The sequence below is a fragment of the Artemia franciscana genome, chromosome 1 (assembly GCF_032884065.1).
Source record: "Artemia franciscana chromosome 1, ASM3288406v1, whole genome shotgun sequence".
NCBI lineage: Eukaryota > Metazoa > Arthropoda > Branchiopoda > Anostraca > Artemiidae > Artemia > Artemia franciscana.
In genome coordinates this window covers 58248939-58268442 of record NC_088863.1, presented here as the reverse complement: position 1 = coordinate 58268442, position 19504 = coordinate 58248939, and the positions used below count along the sequence as shown (strand labels likewise).

Below are 19504 nucleotides of genomic sequence, written 5' to 3'. Positions count from 1 at the left end.
TGTAGTTATGTCCCTGTGTCCCGGTCGTCATTTATATTCCCTGTGTCCGGGTCGTCATTTGTATCCCGGTGTTCCAGTCTGTGATTTCTCTTTGAGTGTCCCGGGCGTCATTTATATTCCTTGTGTCCCGGTGTCCCGGTCGTCATTTATATCCCCCTGTGCCCCCCGGCGTCCCCATTGTAGTTGTGTCCCTGTGTCCCGGTCGTCATTTATATTCCCTGTGTCCCGGTCGTCATTTGTATCCCGGTGTCCCGGTCTGTATATACATTCGTTTTATAGTTTTGTTTTTCTCCTTTATTTTTTTCCTTTTTTCTTTTTTTTTCTTTTTTAGTTTATTTAGATTTTTTAGTTTTTTTATTAGTTTTTAGTTTTTTTGTAGTTTTTACCATTTTTTTAGTTTTTTTTTTACTTATGTCCTGGTCGTCATTTATACTCCCCGTGTCCCGGTCGTCATTTGTGTCTCGGTGCTTTGTTGATTGCTAATTTATATTATATTTATATTTATATTTTTTATATTTATTAATATTTTTTTAGTTTTCTTTTTCTCTTATTTTTCAGTTTTTTCCTTTTTTTTAGTTTTTTTCTTTTTTAGTTTTTAGTTTTTTTTTAGTTTTTTTTAGTTTTTTAGCTTTTTTTAGTTTTTTTTTCTTTTTAGTTTTTTTTGTAGTTTTTACCTTTTTTAGTTTTTTTTTCTTCTTTTGTATTAGTGTGAAATAATTCAGACGTCATATGCGGACAAACACGACGTCACTCGACAGACAGACAGACAGACATAACCCACAAACAACTTATTTTTATATATATTTATTCATATTTTTTTAGTTTTCTTTTTCTCTTTTATTTTTCAGTTTTTTCCTTTTTTTTAGTTTTTTTCTTTTTTAGTTTTTAGTTTTTTTTAGTTTTTTACCTTTTTTTAGTTTTTTTAGTTTTTTAGCTTTTTTAGTTTTTTTACTAGTTTTTATTTTTTTTTGTAGTTTTTGCCTTTTTTTATTTTTTTCAGTTTTTTTTAGTTATTAGATTTTTACCTTTTTTTAGTTTTTTTTAGTTTTTTAGCTTTTTTAGTTTTTTTTTCTTTTTAGTTTTATTTGTAGTTTTTACCTTTTTTAGTTTTTTTCTTCTTTTGTATTAGTGTGAAATAATTTAGTGTGACGTCACCTGATCCACAGATCCACAGATCCACACACAGACAACTTATTTTTATATATATAGATACTAGCTGTTGGGGTGGCGCTTCGCGCCACCCCAACACCTTGTTGGTGGGGGCGCTTCGCGCCCCCCCAAGCCCCCCCGCGCGCGTAAGTCGTTACGCGCCATAATAGTTACGCGCCATTGTAGTTGTGTCCCTATGTCCCACCTGCGAATATAGATATATATATATATATATATATATATATATATATATATATATATATATATATATATATATATATATATATATATATATATATATATATATGGTTTTAACTACGTAAAACTTGCGAATATACAACATTCTTTGCTGTCCCATTGTCTTTGCATATAAATAGATTGTCAGGTTTACCGACTCTTGAACATGCAACATATAATGGTCCATGGGAAAACAATCTGTATTCAGATCTATACCTCATGATTCTAATGATTGCCCTTGAGCTTTGTTGATGGTGATTGCTAATCGACCATTCCCTGTTCCGGTGTCCCGGTCGTCATTTATATCCCCCTGTTTCCCCCGGTGTCCCCGTTGTAGTTGTGTCCCTGTGTCCCGGTCGTCATTTATATTCCCTGTGTCCCGGTCGTCATTTGTATCCCGGTGTCCCGGTCTGTATATACATTCGTTTTTTAGTTTTGTTTTTCTCCTTTATTTTTTTCCTTTTTTTTTCTTTTTTAGTTTATTTAGATTTTTAGATTTTTTAGCTTTTTTATTAGTTTTTAGTTTTTTTTCTTTTCTTTTTGTAGTTTTTACCTTCTTTTTAGTTTTGTTAGTTTTTTTTTTTACTTATGTCCTGGTCGTCATTTATACTCCCTGTGTCCCGGTGCTTTGTTGATTGCTAATCGAACATTCCTTTTGTCCTGGTCGCTTTCTCTTTGAGTGTCGTCATTTATTTTTTTCTTTTTTAGTTCTTTTAGTTTTTACCTTTTTTAGTTTTTTTTAGTTTTTTAGATGAAAATTTTTTTTAGTTTTTTCCTTTTTTTCTTTTTAGTTTTTTATTGGTTTTTACCTTTATTTTAGCTTATTTTTCAGTTTTTTCCTTTTTTTTAGTTTTTTTTATTTTTTATTTTTTTTAGTTTTTTACCTTTTTTTATTTTTTTATTTTTTTAGTTTTTTTAGTTTTTTTAGTTTTTTTAGTTTTTTTAGTTTTTTAGCTTTTTTACTTTTTTTATTAGTTTTTAGTTTTTTTTTGTAGTTTTTGCCTTTTTTTAGTTTTTTCAGTTTTTTTTTAGTTTTTTATTGGTTTTTACCTTTATTTTAGCTTATTTTTCAGTTTTTTCCTTTTTTTAGTTTTTTTTTAGTTTTTAGTTTTTTTAGCTTTTTACCTTTTTTTAGTTTTTTTAGTTTTTTAGCTTTTTTATTTTTTTTATTAGTTTTTAGTTTTTTTGTAGTTTTTGCCTTTTTTTAGTTTTTTTAGTTTTTTAGCTTTTTTATTAGTTTTTAGTTTTTTTTTGTAGTTTTTGCCTTTTTTTAGTTTTTTTCTTTTTAGTTTTTTTGTAGTTTTTACCTTCTTTTTAGTTTTGTTAGTTTTTTTTTTTACTTATGTCCTGGTCGTCATTTATACTCCCTGTGTCCCGGTGCTTTGTTGATTGCTAATCGAACATTCCTTTTGTCCTGGTCGCTTTCTCTTTGAGTTTCGTCATTTATTTTTTTCTTTTTTAGTTCTTTTAGTTTTTACCTTTTTTAGTTTTTTTTAGTTTTTTAGATGAAAATTTTTTTTAGTTTTTTCCTTTTTTTCTTTTTAGTTTTTTATTGGTTTTTACCTTTATTTTAGCTTATTTTTCAGTTTTTTCCTTTTTTTTTAGTTTTTTTTATTTTTTATTTTTTTTAGTTTTTTACCTTTTTTTAGTTTTTTTAGTTTTTTAGCTTTTTTACTTTTTTTATTAGTTTTTAGTTTTTTTTGTAGTTTTTGCCTTTTTGTAGTTTTTTCAGTTTTTTTTTAGTTTTTTATTGGTTTTTACCTTTATTTTAGCTTATTTTTCAGTTTTTTCCTTTTTTTAGTTTTTAGTTTTTTTAGTTTTTTACCTTTTTTTAGTTTTTTTAGTTTTTTTAGTTTTTTAGCTTTTTTATTTTTTTTATTAGTTTTTAGTTTTTTTTTGTAGTTTTTGCCTTTTTTTAGTTTTTTAGTTTTTTAGCTTTTTTATTAGTTTTTAGTTTTTTTTTTAGTTTTTGCCTTTTTTTAGTTTTTTTAGTTTTTTAGCTTTTTTATTTTTTTTATTAGTTTTTAGTTTTTTTTGTAGTTTTTGCCTTTTTTTTGTTTTTTCAGTTTTGACGTCACCTGATCCAGTTTTTTCAGGTGACGTCACCTGATCCATCCACAGACAGACAACTTATTTTTATATAGATAGATTTTTATATAGACTCTTGAACATGCAACATATAATGGTCCATGGGAAAACAATCCGTATTCAGATCTATACCTCATGATTCTAATGATTGCCCTTGAGCTTTGTTGATGGTGATTGCTAATCGACGATTCCCTGTGTCGCCATCGTCATTTATATATCCCCCTGAGCCCCCCGGCGTCCCTGTTGTAGTTGTGTCCCAGTGTCCGGGTCGTCAAGTCCCGGTGTTCCGGTCGTCATTTGTGTCCCGGTCTGTATATACATTCGTTTTTGAATTGGTCTTTTTTTAGGTTTTAGTTTTTTACCTTTTTTTAGTTGTTTTTTTCTTTTTTTAGTTTTGTTTTTCTCCTTTATTTTTCATTTTTTTCCTTTTTCATTTTATTTTCTTTTTTAGTTTTTTTTTTTTAGCTTTTTTAGTTTTTTATTGGTTTTTAGTTTGTTTTTTTTTTCTTTTTAGTTTTTTTGTAGTTTTTACCTTTATTTTAGTTTTTAATTTTTTTTTTACTTATGTCCTGGTCGTCATTTATACTCCCTGTGTCCCGGTCGTCATTTGTGTCCCGGTGCTTTGTTGATGGTGATTGCTAATCGAACATTCCTTGTGTCCCGGTCGTCATTTATATTCCCTATGTGCCGGTGTCCCGGTCGTCATTTGTGTCCCGTTGTCCCGGTCTGTAATTTCGTCAGTCGAAAACATGAAGTCAGTCGACACAGAAACATGACGTCACCTGACAGATCCACAGACAGACAACTTATTTTTATATATATAAGATATATATATATTTTCTTTTTAGTTTTTTTGTAGTTTTTACCTTTTTTAGTTTTTTTCTTCTTTCGTATTAATGCTAAAGCCAAGGTTCAAACCTGGAGCCTCTCGGACCTAGAACCTGAAACATAACGCTTTACCAACTCAGCTACTTCGGCTTGAATACATTCGTTTTGAGCAGCTTCCTCGGGTGTTGCCATTGTAGGTTCTTCAGTCATTTTACAATTAGAGATTTCTCTTTCAACGGTCTTCTTACAATTAAAAATTTGTCTTTGGACGATATTCTTAAATACCTGTGTCCTGGTCGTCATTTATATTCCCTGTGTCCCGGTCGTCATTTGTGTCCCGGTATCCCAGCCTGTAATTTCTTTTTGAGTGTCTCGGTCGTTATTTATATTCCCTCTGTCCTGGTTGTCATTTGTGTCCCGGTCTGTAATTTCTCTTTGAGTGTTTTTTCTTTTTAGTATTTTTTAGTTTTTTACATTTTTTCTTTTTTCAGTTTTCTTTTTCTTCTTTATTTTTCAGCTTCGCTATGAAATACATATCGCCGAACCTTTGTTTTTTTAACTAAAATCTGGTAGGCATTGATGACCTTATCCAAGTCAAAATCCCAAACCCAATCATCATCGCTATCATTTTCAGTTTTGATATGTTTTGACTCTCGCTGTCCAGGTGGATCTTCATCTAACTGCGCGGTTTTGCGTTCTTTAGCCTCAAGCCTGTTTCCTTGCTGTTCTTTTGATTCCTCGGCACGCTTTCTTTTCTGACTTTCTCTATCAGCAGCAAGTTTTTTGGCATACACTCTTTGAGCATCTTCATCGGCTTTTGCCATTGTAAGTTCATCAGTCATTTTAAACTTAAACATTAATAGATTTCTACGTGAACATATATGTCTTAAATATCTTTAATGACGTCACCGTCATAGCAAAAATGACAACTAACTTCATGACGTCAGTCGACACAGAAACATGACGTCACCTGACAGACAGACAACTTATTTTTATATATATAGATATGTTTTTAACTACGTAAAACTTGAGAATATACAACACTCTTCGCTGTCCCATTGTCTGTGCATATAAATAGATTGTCAGGTTTACCGACTTTTGAACAAGCAACAAATAATTGTCCATGGGAAAACAATCCGTAATCAGATCTATACCTCATTATTCTAATGATTACCCTTGAGCTTTGTTGACGGTGATTGCTAATCGAACATTCCCTGTGTGCCGGTCGTCATTTATATACCCCCCCCCCCCCTGTGTACCCGGCGTCACTGTTTTAGTTGTGTCCCGGTCATTTATATTCCCGGTGTCTCAGTCTGTAATTTCTCTTTGAGTGTCCCGGTCGTCATTTATATTCCCTGTGTCCCGGTCGTCATTTTTGTCCTGGTGTCCTGGTCTGTAATTTCGTGAGTCGAAAAATATGACGTCAGTTGACAAACAACTTCATGACGACATACAGCTCAATCCTGATAATGACGTCAGTCGACAAACATGATATCAGTCGACAGACAATCATGACGTCAGTCAACAGACACACACAAATAAACAACTTATTTATATATATATATATATATATATATATATATATATATATATATATATATATGGTGGGGCGCTTCGCCCCCTCCCAAGCTCCCCGCGCGTTATTTGTGTCCTGGTGTCCCAGTCTGTAATATCTCTTTGAGTGTCCCGGTCGTCATTTATATTCCCTGTGTCCCAGTCGTCATTTGTGTCCCAGTCTGTAATATCGTCAGTCGACAAACAATGTCATGACGACATACAGCTCAATCCTTATAATGACGTCAGTCGACAAACATGACGTCAGTCGACACACAAACATGACGTCAGTTGCCACACACGTCCCAGTCGTAATTTGTGTCCCGGTGTCACAGTCTGTAATTTCTCTTTGAGTGTACCGGTCGTCATTTATATTCCCTGTGTCCCGGTCTGTATATACAATCGTTTTTGAATTCTTTTTTTATTTTTATTTTTATTTTTCAGTTTTTAGTTTTTTTAGTTTTTTTTATTAGTTTTTAGTTCTTTTTATCTTTTTAGTTTTTTTTTGTAGTTTAGTTCGTGGTAGCGAACCGTAGTAAGGAACGACCCGGCTCAATTGTAACCGAAAATCTATAAAACGGAATTTCAATATCAATAGCTGCATCAAAAGAATCACATTTTAATACTGATTTTAAATATATAAGTTTCATTAAGCTTAGTCTTATCCATCAAAAGTTACGAGTTTAAGATCCTTCAAGTTTGCCTTGTTTTAGAAAATAGGGGAAATACCCCCTAAAAGTCATAGAATCGTAACAAAAATACACCATCAAATTCAGCGTATCAGACAACCCCACTGTAGACGTTTCAAGCTCCTATCTACAAAATGTGGAATTTTGTATTTTTTGCCAGGAGACAGATCACGAAGGCATGTTTTTCTTTCAGGGGTGATTGTATCGACCCAGTGGTCCTAGAATGTCACGAGAGGGCTCATTCTAACGGAAATTAAAAGTTCTAGAGTTCGTTTTGAGTGACCGAAAAATTCCAGGGCACCTAGGCCCCCTCCCACACTCATTTTTTCCCGAAGTCACCAGATCAACATTTTGAGATACCATTTTGTTCAGCATAGTTAAAAAACCAAATAACTGTGTCTTTGGGGACGACTTAATCCCCCACAGTCGCCAGGGGAGGGGCTGCAAGTTACAAACTTTAACAATGGTTTACATACAGTAATGGTGATTGAGAAGTGTACAGGCAGTTTCAGGGGGAATTTTTCGCGGTGGGGGATCGGAGGGAGGGGGTTACATGGGTGGATCTTTCCATGGAGCAATTTATCATAAGGGAAGAGAATTTCCATGAAGGGCGCTCAGGATTTTCAAGCATTGTTTTAACAAAAAGAGAGAAATTAAATAAATTTTTTTTTTCAACTTGAAGTATGGAGCAGAATTAAAACTTAAAACGAATAGAAATTATTACGTATATAAGGGGGTTCGTCCCCTCCTCGATACGTTGCTCTTTACACTAAAGTATTTTTAGTAATTTCAACTATTTTTAGTCTTAAAGAATTGGGAAAAATTCAAGCTTTAGTGTAAAGAGCAAGGTATCGACGAGGGGAGGAACCCCCTCATATACGTAGTAAAAATATACAAACATAGAAGTTCGCAACGTAAGTTAATTCGTAAGTTACGTATATTTATTACTAATAAAAACGTTCGTAGAAAAATAGTTCTAGTTGCCTTCTTAAGTAATCAAAAATTGAAGGGCATCCTTCCCTATCCCCTTTTTTTTATCAAAATCGTCCGATCAAAACTATGGGAAAGCTATTTAGCCAAAAAAAATAATATGAAAATTCCGTTTTAATTATTCATGTATGGTGATCCAAAATCAAAACATGCATTAATTCGAAAACGTTCAGAAATTAAATAATAAAAACGAGTTTTTTCAACTGAAAGCAAGGAGCGACATTAAAACTACAAATCAACAGAAATTATACCATATATGGAAGGGGTTCCTGGGGTCCTCCTCAACGCCTCGCTCTTTACGCTAAAGTTTTTTATTGTTTTAAACAAGTAGAGTTGTGAAAAACAGTCAAATTTTAGCCTAAAGAGCGAGGTGTCGAGGAGGGGACAACCCCTTTCATATACGGAATAATTTCTGTTTGTTTTGAGTTTTAATGTCGCTCCTTACTTTCAGTTGAAAAAACTTGTTTTCTTATTTAATAACAGAAGATAAACCCATTTAAAATTCTACAGCTTTAATAGATAATCCTCACGATACACACTTGAAATTGATACTTTAACTTATTAAAAATTGAGCATTCCAGCTAGAATACTTGCCAAACACACACAATTATAAGTATTCTTCCGTTAAAGGTGGGGCTTTAGATAAATTTCAACTCAAAATTTTCCTGACACCCCTTCCACCTCCACCTATGTAAAGGCATGTCCAACCCTGGTCTTCTTCAAAATATTGTGCAAAATATTTTTGTGTGATTTACAGTTTGGCCTATGGAGAGACTATAATATTGATGAGAATCCTGTATAATGGATTTTAGACCAAGATAGAACAAACTTCAGCAAATTCTATCTGAAATGGCTGATTTGTTCAGGCTTTTACTGAATTGATAGGCAACAAAGAGTCGAAACTGTTTTTTTTCTTTGTTTTAGGATAAGAACATAATCACTATACAATCTATATGTGTTGATATAGGCTAACACTATTTCATCTTTAGGATAGTGAAGGAATAATAGTGAAGGTATACAAAATCCAACTTGGAGGGAGCGGGCATTTCATGAGAGATGATTTATTTTCTGACCCAAATCATGGTGCTCCTAGTATTTTCGTTGTTTATAACAGAACGAGACGACGCACAGGAAAATGCTAAGAATATTACCTTAGAAGCTACTTATAGAATAGCTGATTCAATTTTATCTGATGAAAAAATTTTTACTGATGAAAGCATCGCTCTGAAAAAAGGGTTGATAAATTTTGATAAAAAAAAATAATATAAAAAGAAATGAGCAGCCTACCTTTACTGAATTATGCCCCTTTTGTTTGAAAACTCCTGAGCCATAAGCAAAAGTAAAGCAAATTCCAGCTGGAAACAATTTTAAATGTGGCAAGATTCCCTGTTTAAATGTCTCAATTGCCATTGGTAGTTTCAATATACATGAAACTCTAGGTTGGGTCCTGGAAAAAAAGGAATAACATTAGATAATGGAAACGATCAATAAACATGTACTATTTAAAACAGTAAAGAGTAAGGTTCAAATTTTCAAAAAGCAGAAATTATACTGAGAATAAGGAAACAAATGTCCTCTGATATCCCCAATATAGTAAAAACCATAAAAAAATGTTTTTGATAAAAATAAGTAAAGCTGTGATTTATACTACATCAACTGATTTAAAATTCAAGCGTTAGGCTCTTATTTCGAATCTCTTATTCCAAAAATGTTATGATTACTCATAGTTGGATTACCAGTTATAATTCTTATGTGGGTTGAACATTTTTAAACAATGCTACAGTACTAGAAATGTGTTGACCTTCCATTAATTGGTAATACCATTGGTTCAAAAACATGAGGCATAGCAAAACAAAATAGAAATGAGAATTAACCTTACATGAATACTTGTTCCAAAGTAATTAACCATACCAATTATTTGTATGCCAAATTCCTCCTTAATGTAGGGATGTTCTTTCCATTGATGTAACATGCTAATTTTATGCTAAAAGGAAATGTTATCTTTGCCTCAAAAAATATTCTTGAGGATTGTCAGGACAATCAGAAAAATGGTCATTTACCATTTTTTTAAAGTCTCATATTTTGGAGTCCAGGTCACAAATAAACAAGAACTTTTGCCCAATACAAGATTTTTTTTAACACTTGGATATTGTGTACTTAAGCACTAACAGATACAACTTTCAAGTCAATCGAAATAAAGAATGACCGTTTTTAGTACCCATTCTTGGGAAGTCCTATGCCCCTCTCCCATGTACTATATTTTATTTTTATTTTTTTTTAATTTGCCAAAGCTTCGTTTTCACGTAATTTTTAGATGGTAAATAATATAAAAAAAACATATTATTTTCATCAATATTTTTACATCTAATCTTACACAGACTATAATAGAAAGTCAATTTTCTGGCGAAAATAGCTAACTATGAGGGTGGTCATATTTGGGATCCAGAACGTCAAATATGGCTTAGAGCCAGATGGAATGTGGTAAAGGAGGTAAAAATAGGACTGGAGTAATTCGGAAGGGACAAAAAGACATTGGAAGAGCCCAAGACTATGAAAGTCAGCATAGTCCAAGCAAAGTTGGAGGAGACAAATAATGTAGCAAAAGGACTAGATGAAGTTGGAAGAAACTTAAAAAACTCAGAAAGGACAAGAGCAACATGGAAGGTAAAAACAAAACCCGTACAAGAAAAAACATTTAGGTTGGAAGGGATTAAAGGAGGTTGGAGGACACCAAGAAGGTCAGAAAGAACTATGTAAGGCAGTGTCTTTCTGTGCGTTATTCTGATGGATGGCAAATGCTGATTTTGAGTTTTATGTTTAAAATTCCATCTTTTTCTGGCCTACCTCACCTCTCTTGTTCCTTTACTCAAACTAATACTAACGACTCACTGAAGCAAGAAGGTGCCTGAGGCCAAAACAACTACACAAGCTCCTCCTCCTTCAAATTTTTTTCAAAACCTTCCTGTTTTCACTCTCCCAAGAAGCACTTACTTCCCTTAAATCTTTCCTTACGACATCCTACTACCCCAGTCACGGACAATTTGCCCCATTCGTTTTGCCTAAACGGTTGGCAAGACAAAGACGATCTTTGGCAATCTGTCAACCTTCATTCGGAGTAGGTGTCCTAGGCAGGATTTAACCAAACTTTTGTACAGCTTACTAACTGAGATACATTCAGTCCATTGGGTACTCAAAACAACATGTAGACAATTTTTCTGGAAAACATTTAGCAAATCCTCCACCGTTTTTTGGAGCACCCATGCTTCAGACGCATATTAGACCACTGTCATCATTGTAAATTTCAATATTAAAATCTTGGTTTATACACGAATCTTCCTATTCTTCCCAACTTTTTCAACTGTAAAAAAACCTGAGGATTGGCTATTCAACTTTTAACATCTTGACTGCAGTCACTGTCTTTACTAATGCTACTACCTTAAGTAAGTGAAGTTGTCCACTTGATGAACCTTCTCATTACCCTGCTTCATCTCTTTTTAACACTTGGATATTGTGTACTTAAGCACTTACAGATACAACATTCAAGTCAATAGAAATAAAGAATGGCCGTTTTTTAGTACCCATTCTTGGGAAGTCCTATGCCCCTCTCCCATGTACTATATTTTATTTTTTATTTTTAATTTGCCAAAGGTTCGTTTTCACGTAATTTATAGATGGTAAATTATATAAGAAAAACATATTATTTTCATCAATATTTTTACATCTAATCTTACAGAGACTATAATAGAAAGTCAATTTTCTGGCAAAAATAGCTAACTACGAGGGTGGTCATATTTGGGATCCAGAACGTCAAATATGGCCTAGAGCCAGATGGAATGTGGTAAAGGAGGTAAAAATAGGACTGGGGTAATTCGGAAGGGACAAAAGGACATTGGGAGAGCCCAAGACTATGAAAGTCAGCATAGCCCAAGCAAAGTAAGAGGAGACAAATAATGTAGCAAAAGGACTAGAGGAAGTTGGAAGAAACTTAAAAAACTCAGAAAGGACAAGAGCAACATGGAAGGTAAAAACAAAACTCGCACAAGAAAAAAACATTTAGGTTGGAAGGGTTTAAAGGACATATTAGAGGCATATTAGACCACTGTCATCATTGTAAAATGATGAAATCATTGTAAAATCTTGGTTTACACACGAATCTTCCTATTCTTCCAAACTTTTTAACTGTAAAAAAACCTGAGGATTGGCTATTCAACATTTAACATCTTGACTGCAGTCACTGTCTTTACTAATGCTACTACCTGAAGTAAGTGGAGCTGTCCACTTGATCAACCTTCTCATTACCCTGCTTTAGTTTCATCAACTAAGTTTACATTGATTTTCAAACCTATTCTTGCACCCTGAACTTGCCAAATCCATAAAAAATCGTTTATTTTGTAAACATTTTCATCTAGGATGCTTAAATCATCAGTACAATTGAAGTCTAGGACAGTTATACTTCCCTGCTCGATTTTGTTTTCTCCCATTCCCTTTTTTTGTACTCCATAGGGCAAAGTCCATCAAAATTATCTGTTTAAATCGAGATTGGACATAAACCTCGCTTGACTCCTGGTTTCATACAAACCAGCAACTAAACTCGTGTCATACCTTAGCTAGGATTATAAAGATTGTGAAGATCCATAATCATCAGTAACTTATCTTTAACTTCATAACAGCCATGTTGAAAAGAAACTGGGACCTTATAATAATAGCAACTGGGGCCTTATTTTTTTTAGTACTTTCACAAGTTCTTCCTCAGAAAATAAATCTTACTTCACATCTTAAGTGTAACAGGCTTTTTCATTCTTTTCTGTATCTTTTCTTGTCACTCTATCAAGGTTCAGCATAGTCTCAAAATATTCTGCCGCAATTGATTTAAATCAAAGCGTTTAGGTACATACAGGATATCAAATAGCATAGATGCAATGTCTCAGGGACAAAATAGGATGTTAATCTCTATTTTCAGGGAGAGCTCAAAGCAATTAAAACCAAACTAAAAGATACAAGGTGTTTCCAGATTGTCAAAAGGATATGCGTGGATCCCAAGAACAGCTAGGGGTGTTAGGTTGAAACTTTTAGAGCATATTATTGGGGATCTATATATATATATATATAAATAAGTTGTATGTTTGTTTGTACGCATATGACATCATTATAATTATATAAAGCTTTGTTTATGACGTCATTGGAAGTATATAAGGGGGGGGATTAAAAGAGAAATTTCAGTATAGATCCTACAATGGCAGAAGGAATAGCCGAGGAAGCTGCTCAAAGAGTTAATTCAAACAGAAATTTTAGTATTAATCCTACAATGGCCTAACCTAACCTGACACCAGGACACAGGGAAACAACAACAACGGGGACGCCGGGGGGCACAGGGAGATATATAAATGACGACGGGGACACAGGGAATGTCCCAAATTACAGACTGGGACACAGGGACACAAATGACAACCGGAACACAGGGAAACAACTACAACGGGGACGCCGGCGGGCACAGGGGGATATATAAATGACGACGGGGACACAGGGAATGTTCGATTAGCAATCACCATCAACAAAGCTCAAGGGCAATCATTAGAATAATGAGGTATAGATCTGAATACAGATTGTTTTTCCCATGGATAATTATATGTTGCATGTTCAAGAGTCGGTAAACCTGACAATCTATTTATATGCACAGACAATGGGACAGCCAAGAATTTTGTATATTCGCAAGTTTAATGTAGTTAAAAATATATATATATATATATATATATATATATATATATATATATATATATATATATATATATATATATATATATATATATCTGTATTCACAGGTGGGACACAGGGACACAACTACAATGGCACGTAACGACTTACGCGCAAGGGGGGGGGACTTGGGGGGCGCGAAGCGCCACCCCAACAGCTAGTATATATATATAAAAACTAGCTGTAAAATAAAACTAAAACCAACAACAAAATTACTTTTAAGAGTATAATATCTATTGTTTTTATAATGGAAAGACAGTTTGGTCCTGGTTATTATTTATTCTAGATGAAGTTGGATATATAAAATTACTAGAGATGAACTCAAGGCCCAGGATATCCTTCAGAAACGTGTTGTTAAGGATTTATCTATATTATTAAAGGGTATAACTACCCTGGACAAAATTGGATTGATGACAATTGAGTAATACAAATGTGTTAGATTAACTTGAAGAAAAGATTCAAGTATAGGGAATTTATTTTATGTATATGATTTGGGGTATATATTTACCCAATAAAAGGTGAGAATAGTGTAAACTTTAGGAGTGAAATATGTGAATATTCTATTTCAAAATGTTGTAAATATATGCAAGATTCCATATCTGCTGTAGGGATATGATGAACGCACTACCTGATTCCTTCATTAATGCTCATTCAAAATATAATAATGAATTAATTGCAAATGAGAGCCAAAACACCCCTCTTCCTGATTGTCCAATATATAGCATAAGGAATTCATAAAGACTCAAAGAAAACAATAAAATAACGAAATTTTTACTTTATGGCATGTAGGATGATTTTATTGATAACATAATGCATTTCCTTCAACTAATATAACTTTTCAAATAAAATTAAATACCATTTTGGCAAATGTTGCATTAAAAATATGCAAGAAAATAAATTATAAACTCAGATAATAATTGGTTTAATATTGATGTAACAGAAAAATACATTATTAGTGCTAGGATACAAATCTTCCTTCCAAGAACAAGTACTTTTCTTTGAAGTTTTGGAAAAATAAAGATGGGTTTTTTAACCATCCCTATTTTACTACTAATCTTTAAGCAGCATGATGTAATTTGAGCAGAGTAACTAGATTACCACCTTTTACACCCCTTCTTGGAGAATACATTATTTTATGTAAGAAAATCTGTACAAAAATAAAGTAATAAAAGTAATTGGCAATGCAAAGAAATGATGAAGATAAGTTGCAACCTTTCATTATTAAAGAGAATTCATTTTTGTATTGATTTACACCAATAATCATCAACAGAATAGGATCTACTTCAATTGAACTAAATATGAAAAATACTTATGTGCAAAAAAAGCAGCAATTTTACAAAATCATGAGAACAACAAAAGCATATTTTATACCCCCCCCCCCCCCCACCTAAGATATGTTATCTATGTGTATTTATTTATTTAAGAATTAACGACGCTTCTTGACTACTAAGGTCCCTGCGTTGGCCCTCCAGTGCATTCATGCAGCGTGATTCAATCTCTAGGTTCTGTATTACCAAGCTAAGGTCAAATCTACTGCACCACCACATGACTTATCTATGTGTATGACCAAGGAGACAGGAACGTTTATATTTTATTTCGTGACAGGGGCAGATTGTAGCTGGCTTGTAGGGCATTTTTTTTTATCTGCTCCAATGAAAGTAAAAACTTTAGTTTTCCAGTACTGGAGTGCACCATTGGTTGCCCTGAAGGTGCATTTAAAAGTGCTGGTTTCTGTCCATTCTAATGATTAAACTAAAAAAAACAAATTTTCTCAACTGAAAGTATGGAGCAACATTAAGACTTGAAACAAACAAAAATTATTCAGTATATAAGGGGGGCTGCCATCTCCTCAATCTCTTGCTCTTTATGTTAACTTTTTTAGTACTTTAAAAACCCTTTTCATCCCAAATAAACAGCCTTTGTGTTTCATGAATTCTTCTTAAAGAATTAGGGCCAGAGTGAAATTTTTGTATAAAGAACAAAATATAGAGGAAAGAGCAACCTCCTCATATAAGGAATAATTTCTGTGTGTTTTAAGTTTTAATGTTGTTCCTCATGTTCAACTGAGAAAACCTGATTTTTTAAATTTGATTTCTGATCATTTTGCAAATAATGTCAAAAAATCTGACTCAACCCTCTATAGACATATATTCCCTCCTCCCAGACAGAAATTTCTGCAGTAAAATTGCCAGCAGACAATTTTGCTAATATAGTTTCCATTTGAAACAAAACTTACTCTTTATTTAATTTTTGATACATACATGGGATCATTAGGATGACAGGGAGGTGTATTTTTAAATAAATTAATTAATATATTTAGATAGAGCATAAGAGTAATCAGGCAGTATACTTACCTTGTCCCTATGTTAGTCATAGAATCTTTAAGGCCTATATATGCATTAATTTTTTAAACTAGGTATCAGAATCTTATAGTGTCTTTTTCTGGAGAGACTAACCACTAAAAAGGTACCTGAAATTTTATAATTCTGGTGAATTTTAACTGTTCACATTATTGACTTACAAATAAAGTGAACTTACCAATCAATGCTATTTTTTTTGTTCTTTACAAATATAACAATTGTTTTTTTCGCAAATTCAAATTTAAGCCTTTCTTGAGTTCTTGAAAATGGCCAAAATATTTTTAGTTTGTGGGTATAAAAATGGCTTAAAACATTTGTTTCAAACTTTCTATTTCATTATAAATCCATTTTTTTTAATTCTATATAATCCACAAGCACTGATTTTCCACAATTGTGTAATCCACTGTTTTCTTCTTCCTTGATGCTGAACATTCCATTAAAGTGTGTTTTTGACAAAATAATATACTATTTTCTTAGTGCCAAAATGTGTTCAGCATTAATTCTTTTCAGGTTTTTCACTTTCCATGAAAAAATTCAATTTTTTTAATGCTTTCATATTTTCTGTGTTAACTATTGTAATGTCGATAAATTTTGGCACTCAGAAAACATAGTATTTTATTTTGTTGAAAACACATACCTTAATTAAAGGATTATTGTCAAGGAAGAAGAGAACATCATAAAATTGGAAAATCTATTTATCTAATCTAATTGTGGAAAATCAGAACTTATGAATTATATAACATTGAAAAATCAATTTATAATGGAACAGCAAGTTTGAAACTAGTGTTTTAAGCCAATTTTAGACCCAAAGCTAGAAATAATTTGGTCATTTTCAAGAGCTCAAAAATTGCTTAAATTTGCATTTGCAATAGAAGCAAAAATTATATTCACATAAAGCATAAAAAAGGTAGTATTCTAGTTTAGTGACTTCTTATTATCTTGGAAAGGGGTTAGGTTAGGAAAATAAAACTTTCAGGGAAGGGTCTAAAGGCTAAAGTATGTCCTGGAAGTTATTTTGAAGTACCTACCTCTACTTCCTCTCCCTATAGAGAGTCCTGACCTTTAAAAATATGAGTGTTACAAAATTGAACCTGGCAAAATAAACCTTCTGATTGAATGAAGCACAACAAAAACATCTTCAGCTCCACAACTTTGCTCAATCCCAATTTATGAGGTTTTAAAGATATTCAAATACATTTCCCAAATTTTGAAAAAGAAAACATTGATATGGATCTGAATCCTACTGAAATAACAGGAATTGCATTTTGAGAACTAAAGGCAGAGAAAAAGAAAATGGTAACTGAAAATTAAGGTAAAATTTTGTTTTGTCAAAATTTCAATGGGCATAGACCTGTCATGTAGGCACAGTTCAGGGGCCTCTAGAGGGAGAAAGAGTAGAGGTGGGTACTTTAAAATAATCCCAGGATATACTTTGGGGGTGGGCCTGTAGAGCCCATCCCCAAAAGTTCTATTTTCCTAGCCTAACCCCTTTCCAAGATAACAAGAAGTCACTAAACTAGAATTTTACCAATAAGGCTTCAAGTGGTATGTTTACTTTATTCATAAGTCAATAATATAAAGAACAAAAAATTTACCAAAATTCTAGATGAGCTACTTTTTGCAATCTTGGAAGGGGTTAGGTTAGAAAAATGAAACTTTCAGGATGGATCTATAGACAAAAGTATACATTTGGAGTATTTTGAAGCACCTACCTCTACTTTTTCTCCTACTAGAGGGCACTGACCTTTGGTGACCTTTACAAATTTTTGCGTTACTAAGGTGAAACCTTGCAAAATAGATTTTCTACCTAAATGAATTGCAAGATTGGTGTTTCTAGGTTCATAACTTAGCTCAATCTTCTTTTATAAGTTTTCTAAGATCTACTAATGCATTTCCTATATCTTGAAAAAAAAATTTAATATAGCTTAAAATTGTACTCAAATAATAGGAATTGCAGTAAAATTCTAGTTAATTGACTTCTTGCTGTCTCAGAAAGGGTTTAGGTTAGGAAATTAAACTTTCAGGGATAAATCTAGAGACTAAAGTATGACTTGGGAAGGTATTTTGAAGCAACTATCTCTACTTCTTCTCCTTCTAGAGGGCCCTGACCTTTGATGACCTTTAAAATTAAGTGTGTTACAAAAGTGAAATCTGGCAAAATAGATCTTCTGCTTAACTGAAGTAAAACAAAATTGTTTTCAGCTTCACAACTTTGCTCAATTCTATTTTATAAGGTTTCAAAGATATGCAAATACATTTCCTAAATTTTGAGAAAAAAAACATTGACATGGCTCAAAATTCTACTCAAATAACAGGAATTGTATTTTCAGAACTAAATGCAGAGAAAAAGCAACTAGTAACTGAAAATTCAGGTAAAATTTGTTTTGTCAAAATTTCAATAGGTATAGAACTGTCATGCAGGCAAATTTCAGGGCCCTCTTGAGGGAGAAGGAGTGGAGGTATGTACTTTAAAATACCTTCCTGGGACAGACATAGGCTACTTTAGTCTGTAGACCCATCCCTGAAAATTCCATTTTCCTAACCTAAACCCTTTCCAAGATAGCAAGAAGTCAATTAACTAGAATTTTACCAGAATTGTATTTTTAAAATTAAAACCAGAGAAAAAAAACAAAGGTAGCATATTATCTTATTTATTCAATGCTCTAATAGCTGGTCAAGCAGTAAAATTTCTAAGACCTGGAAATGAGAAAAGAGTTAACAAAGTAGCTTAGCAAAACTTTCCCATCTCAGGGGATTATTTTTGGCCCTGAATTTCATAGGCTACTGAAAGTTTCATTTTCATAACATAGCCACTTTTGAGGATGGAAAAAAGGTAGATCACCTAGAATCTTACCAAAATTACTCTCATTATGGCTATGTCCATCCCCCCCCCCAAATCAAGGGGGGTCTAGCCTTAGAACACAATTGAAAGTAAGTTGGTTTTGCAGGGTTAAGCTTTTAAATAAGTTTAGAAGATGCCAAAAGGACAAAAAGACCCTGATTTACAATTCTTTCTGAGATTTGATGTTATTATCTTTTTATTGGAGTTATGTGAAAAACTCCAGACCTTAGAAGCTTGTTATATTTTTGAATTGTTGTGCGGAATTTAAGGCCCAGTTGTCGAAGAATAGTGGAGAAATACTGCTTGTGGAAGCAATTCGGCGGAAGATGAATTTTGATTGTAAATTTTATGTCCCGCTGATATTCCAAATTATAAAAATACTATCCCACAGACAATCGAGATTGTAAGTGCAAAATTTAAATTTCAAATTCGACAGCTTACTTGAATGGGGTACTTTGGGTTCACATTTTTTATTTTGCCCAGTTGAGGGTCGGGTTAGATAAGCTATTGTTCCAGAATTTGAAAACTGGCGATCCAGTTCTATAATCCGGTTTTATAAGCCTCTTTGTTCCACTGATAGTTTCCAACAGTTTTTTAAGAATCTGGTTTGTAAGTGGAAAACGCCTCAGGAAGGTTTTGGAAACGTAACTGTTGTTAATAAAAAAATAGTGGTAACTTCAAAAACATAAAAGATTGTCGAAATCATGAATAAGTCCTTGAAAGTATCGAATCCTTAAGATTTACATAGGTTTTTAGAATACCGTGGATTCTTATGACTTTTAACCTGTTATAAATTATTGGAGTAATGCATGGTTTTTTTCTGTTTAAAAATAAAAAAAATATTAATTTCGTTCCAGATCGGTCACCAGTAAAGCTAAGCCTTCAGTCACAGGTTCCAGAATCTAGCACCTGGGTTTTTGTTAATAAATATTGGGTTTAAGAAAAAAATACCCTTAGGGATTTTTTTTATATTTCATTTGAGTTTGTCCTAAAGTAGCTTTGGCGAGTACTTGGCA

General features: G+C 32.8%; 1 protein-coding gene and 1 long non-coding RNA gene across 3 annotated transcripts in view; both read right to left on the bottom strand.

Moving 5' to 3' along the window:
* Positions 1–18839, bottom strand: part of LOC136031878 (phosphatidate cytidylyltransferase, mitochondrial-like) — a 72300-nt gene extending 53461 nt beyond the window's left edge. The window contains exons 1-2 of one of the 2 annotated variants that reach the window (XM_065711823.1): positions 18714–18839; positions 8823–8982 (exon numbers count right to left, since the gene is read on the bottom strand). In XM_065711823.1, coding sequence (XP_065567895.1) covers positions 8823–8945 — 123 coding nt within the window. In that variant the 5' untranslated portion in view covers positions 8946–8982; positions 18714–18839. Of the gene's footprint in view, positions 1–8822; positions 8983–18652 lie in introns of both variants that reach the window. The other variant, XM_065711832.1, reaches the window with a different exon arrangement.
* Positions 1776–8811, bottom strand: LOC136031889 (uncharacterized). Its single transcript, XR_010618610.1, has 2 exons — positions 3026–8811; positions 1776–2270 (listed from the first exon to the last, which is right to left on the bottom strand). It is a non-coding gene; the product is annotated as an uncharacterized LOC136031889 (long non-coding RNA).
* Positions 18840–19504: the final 665 nt, after the last annotated feature.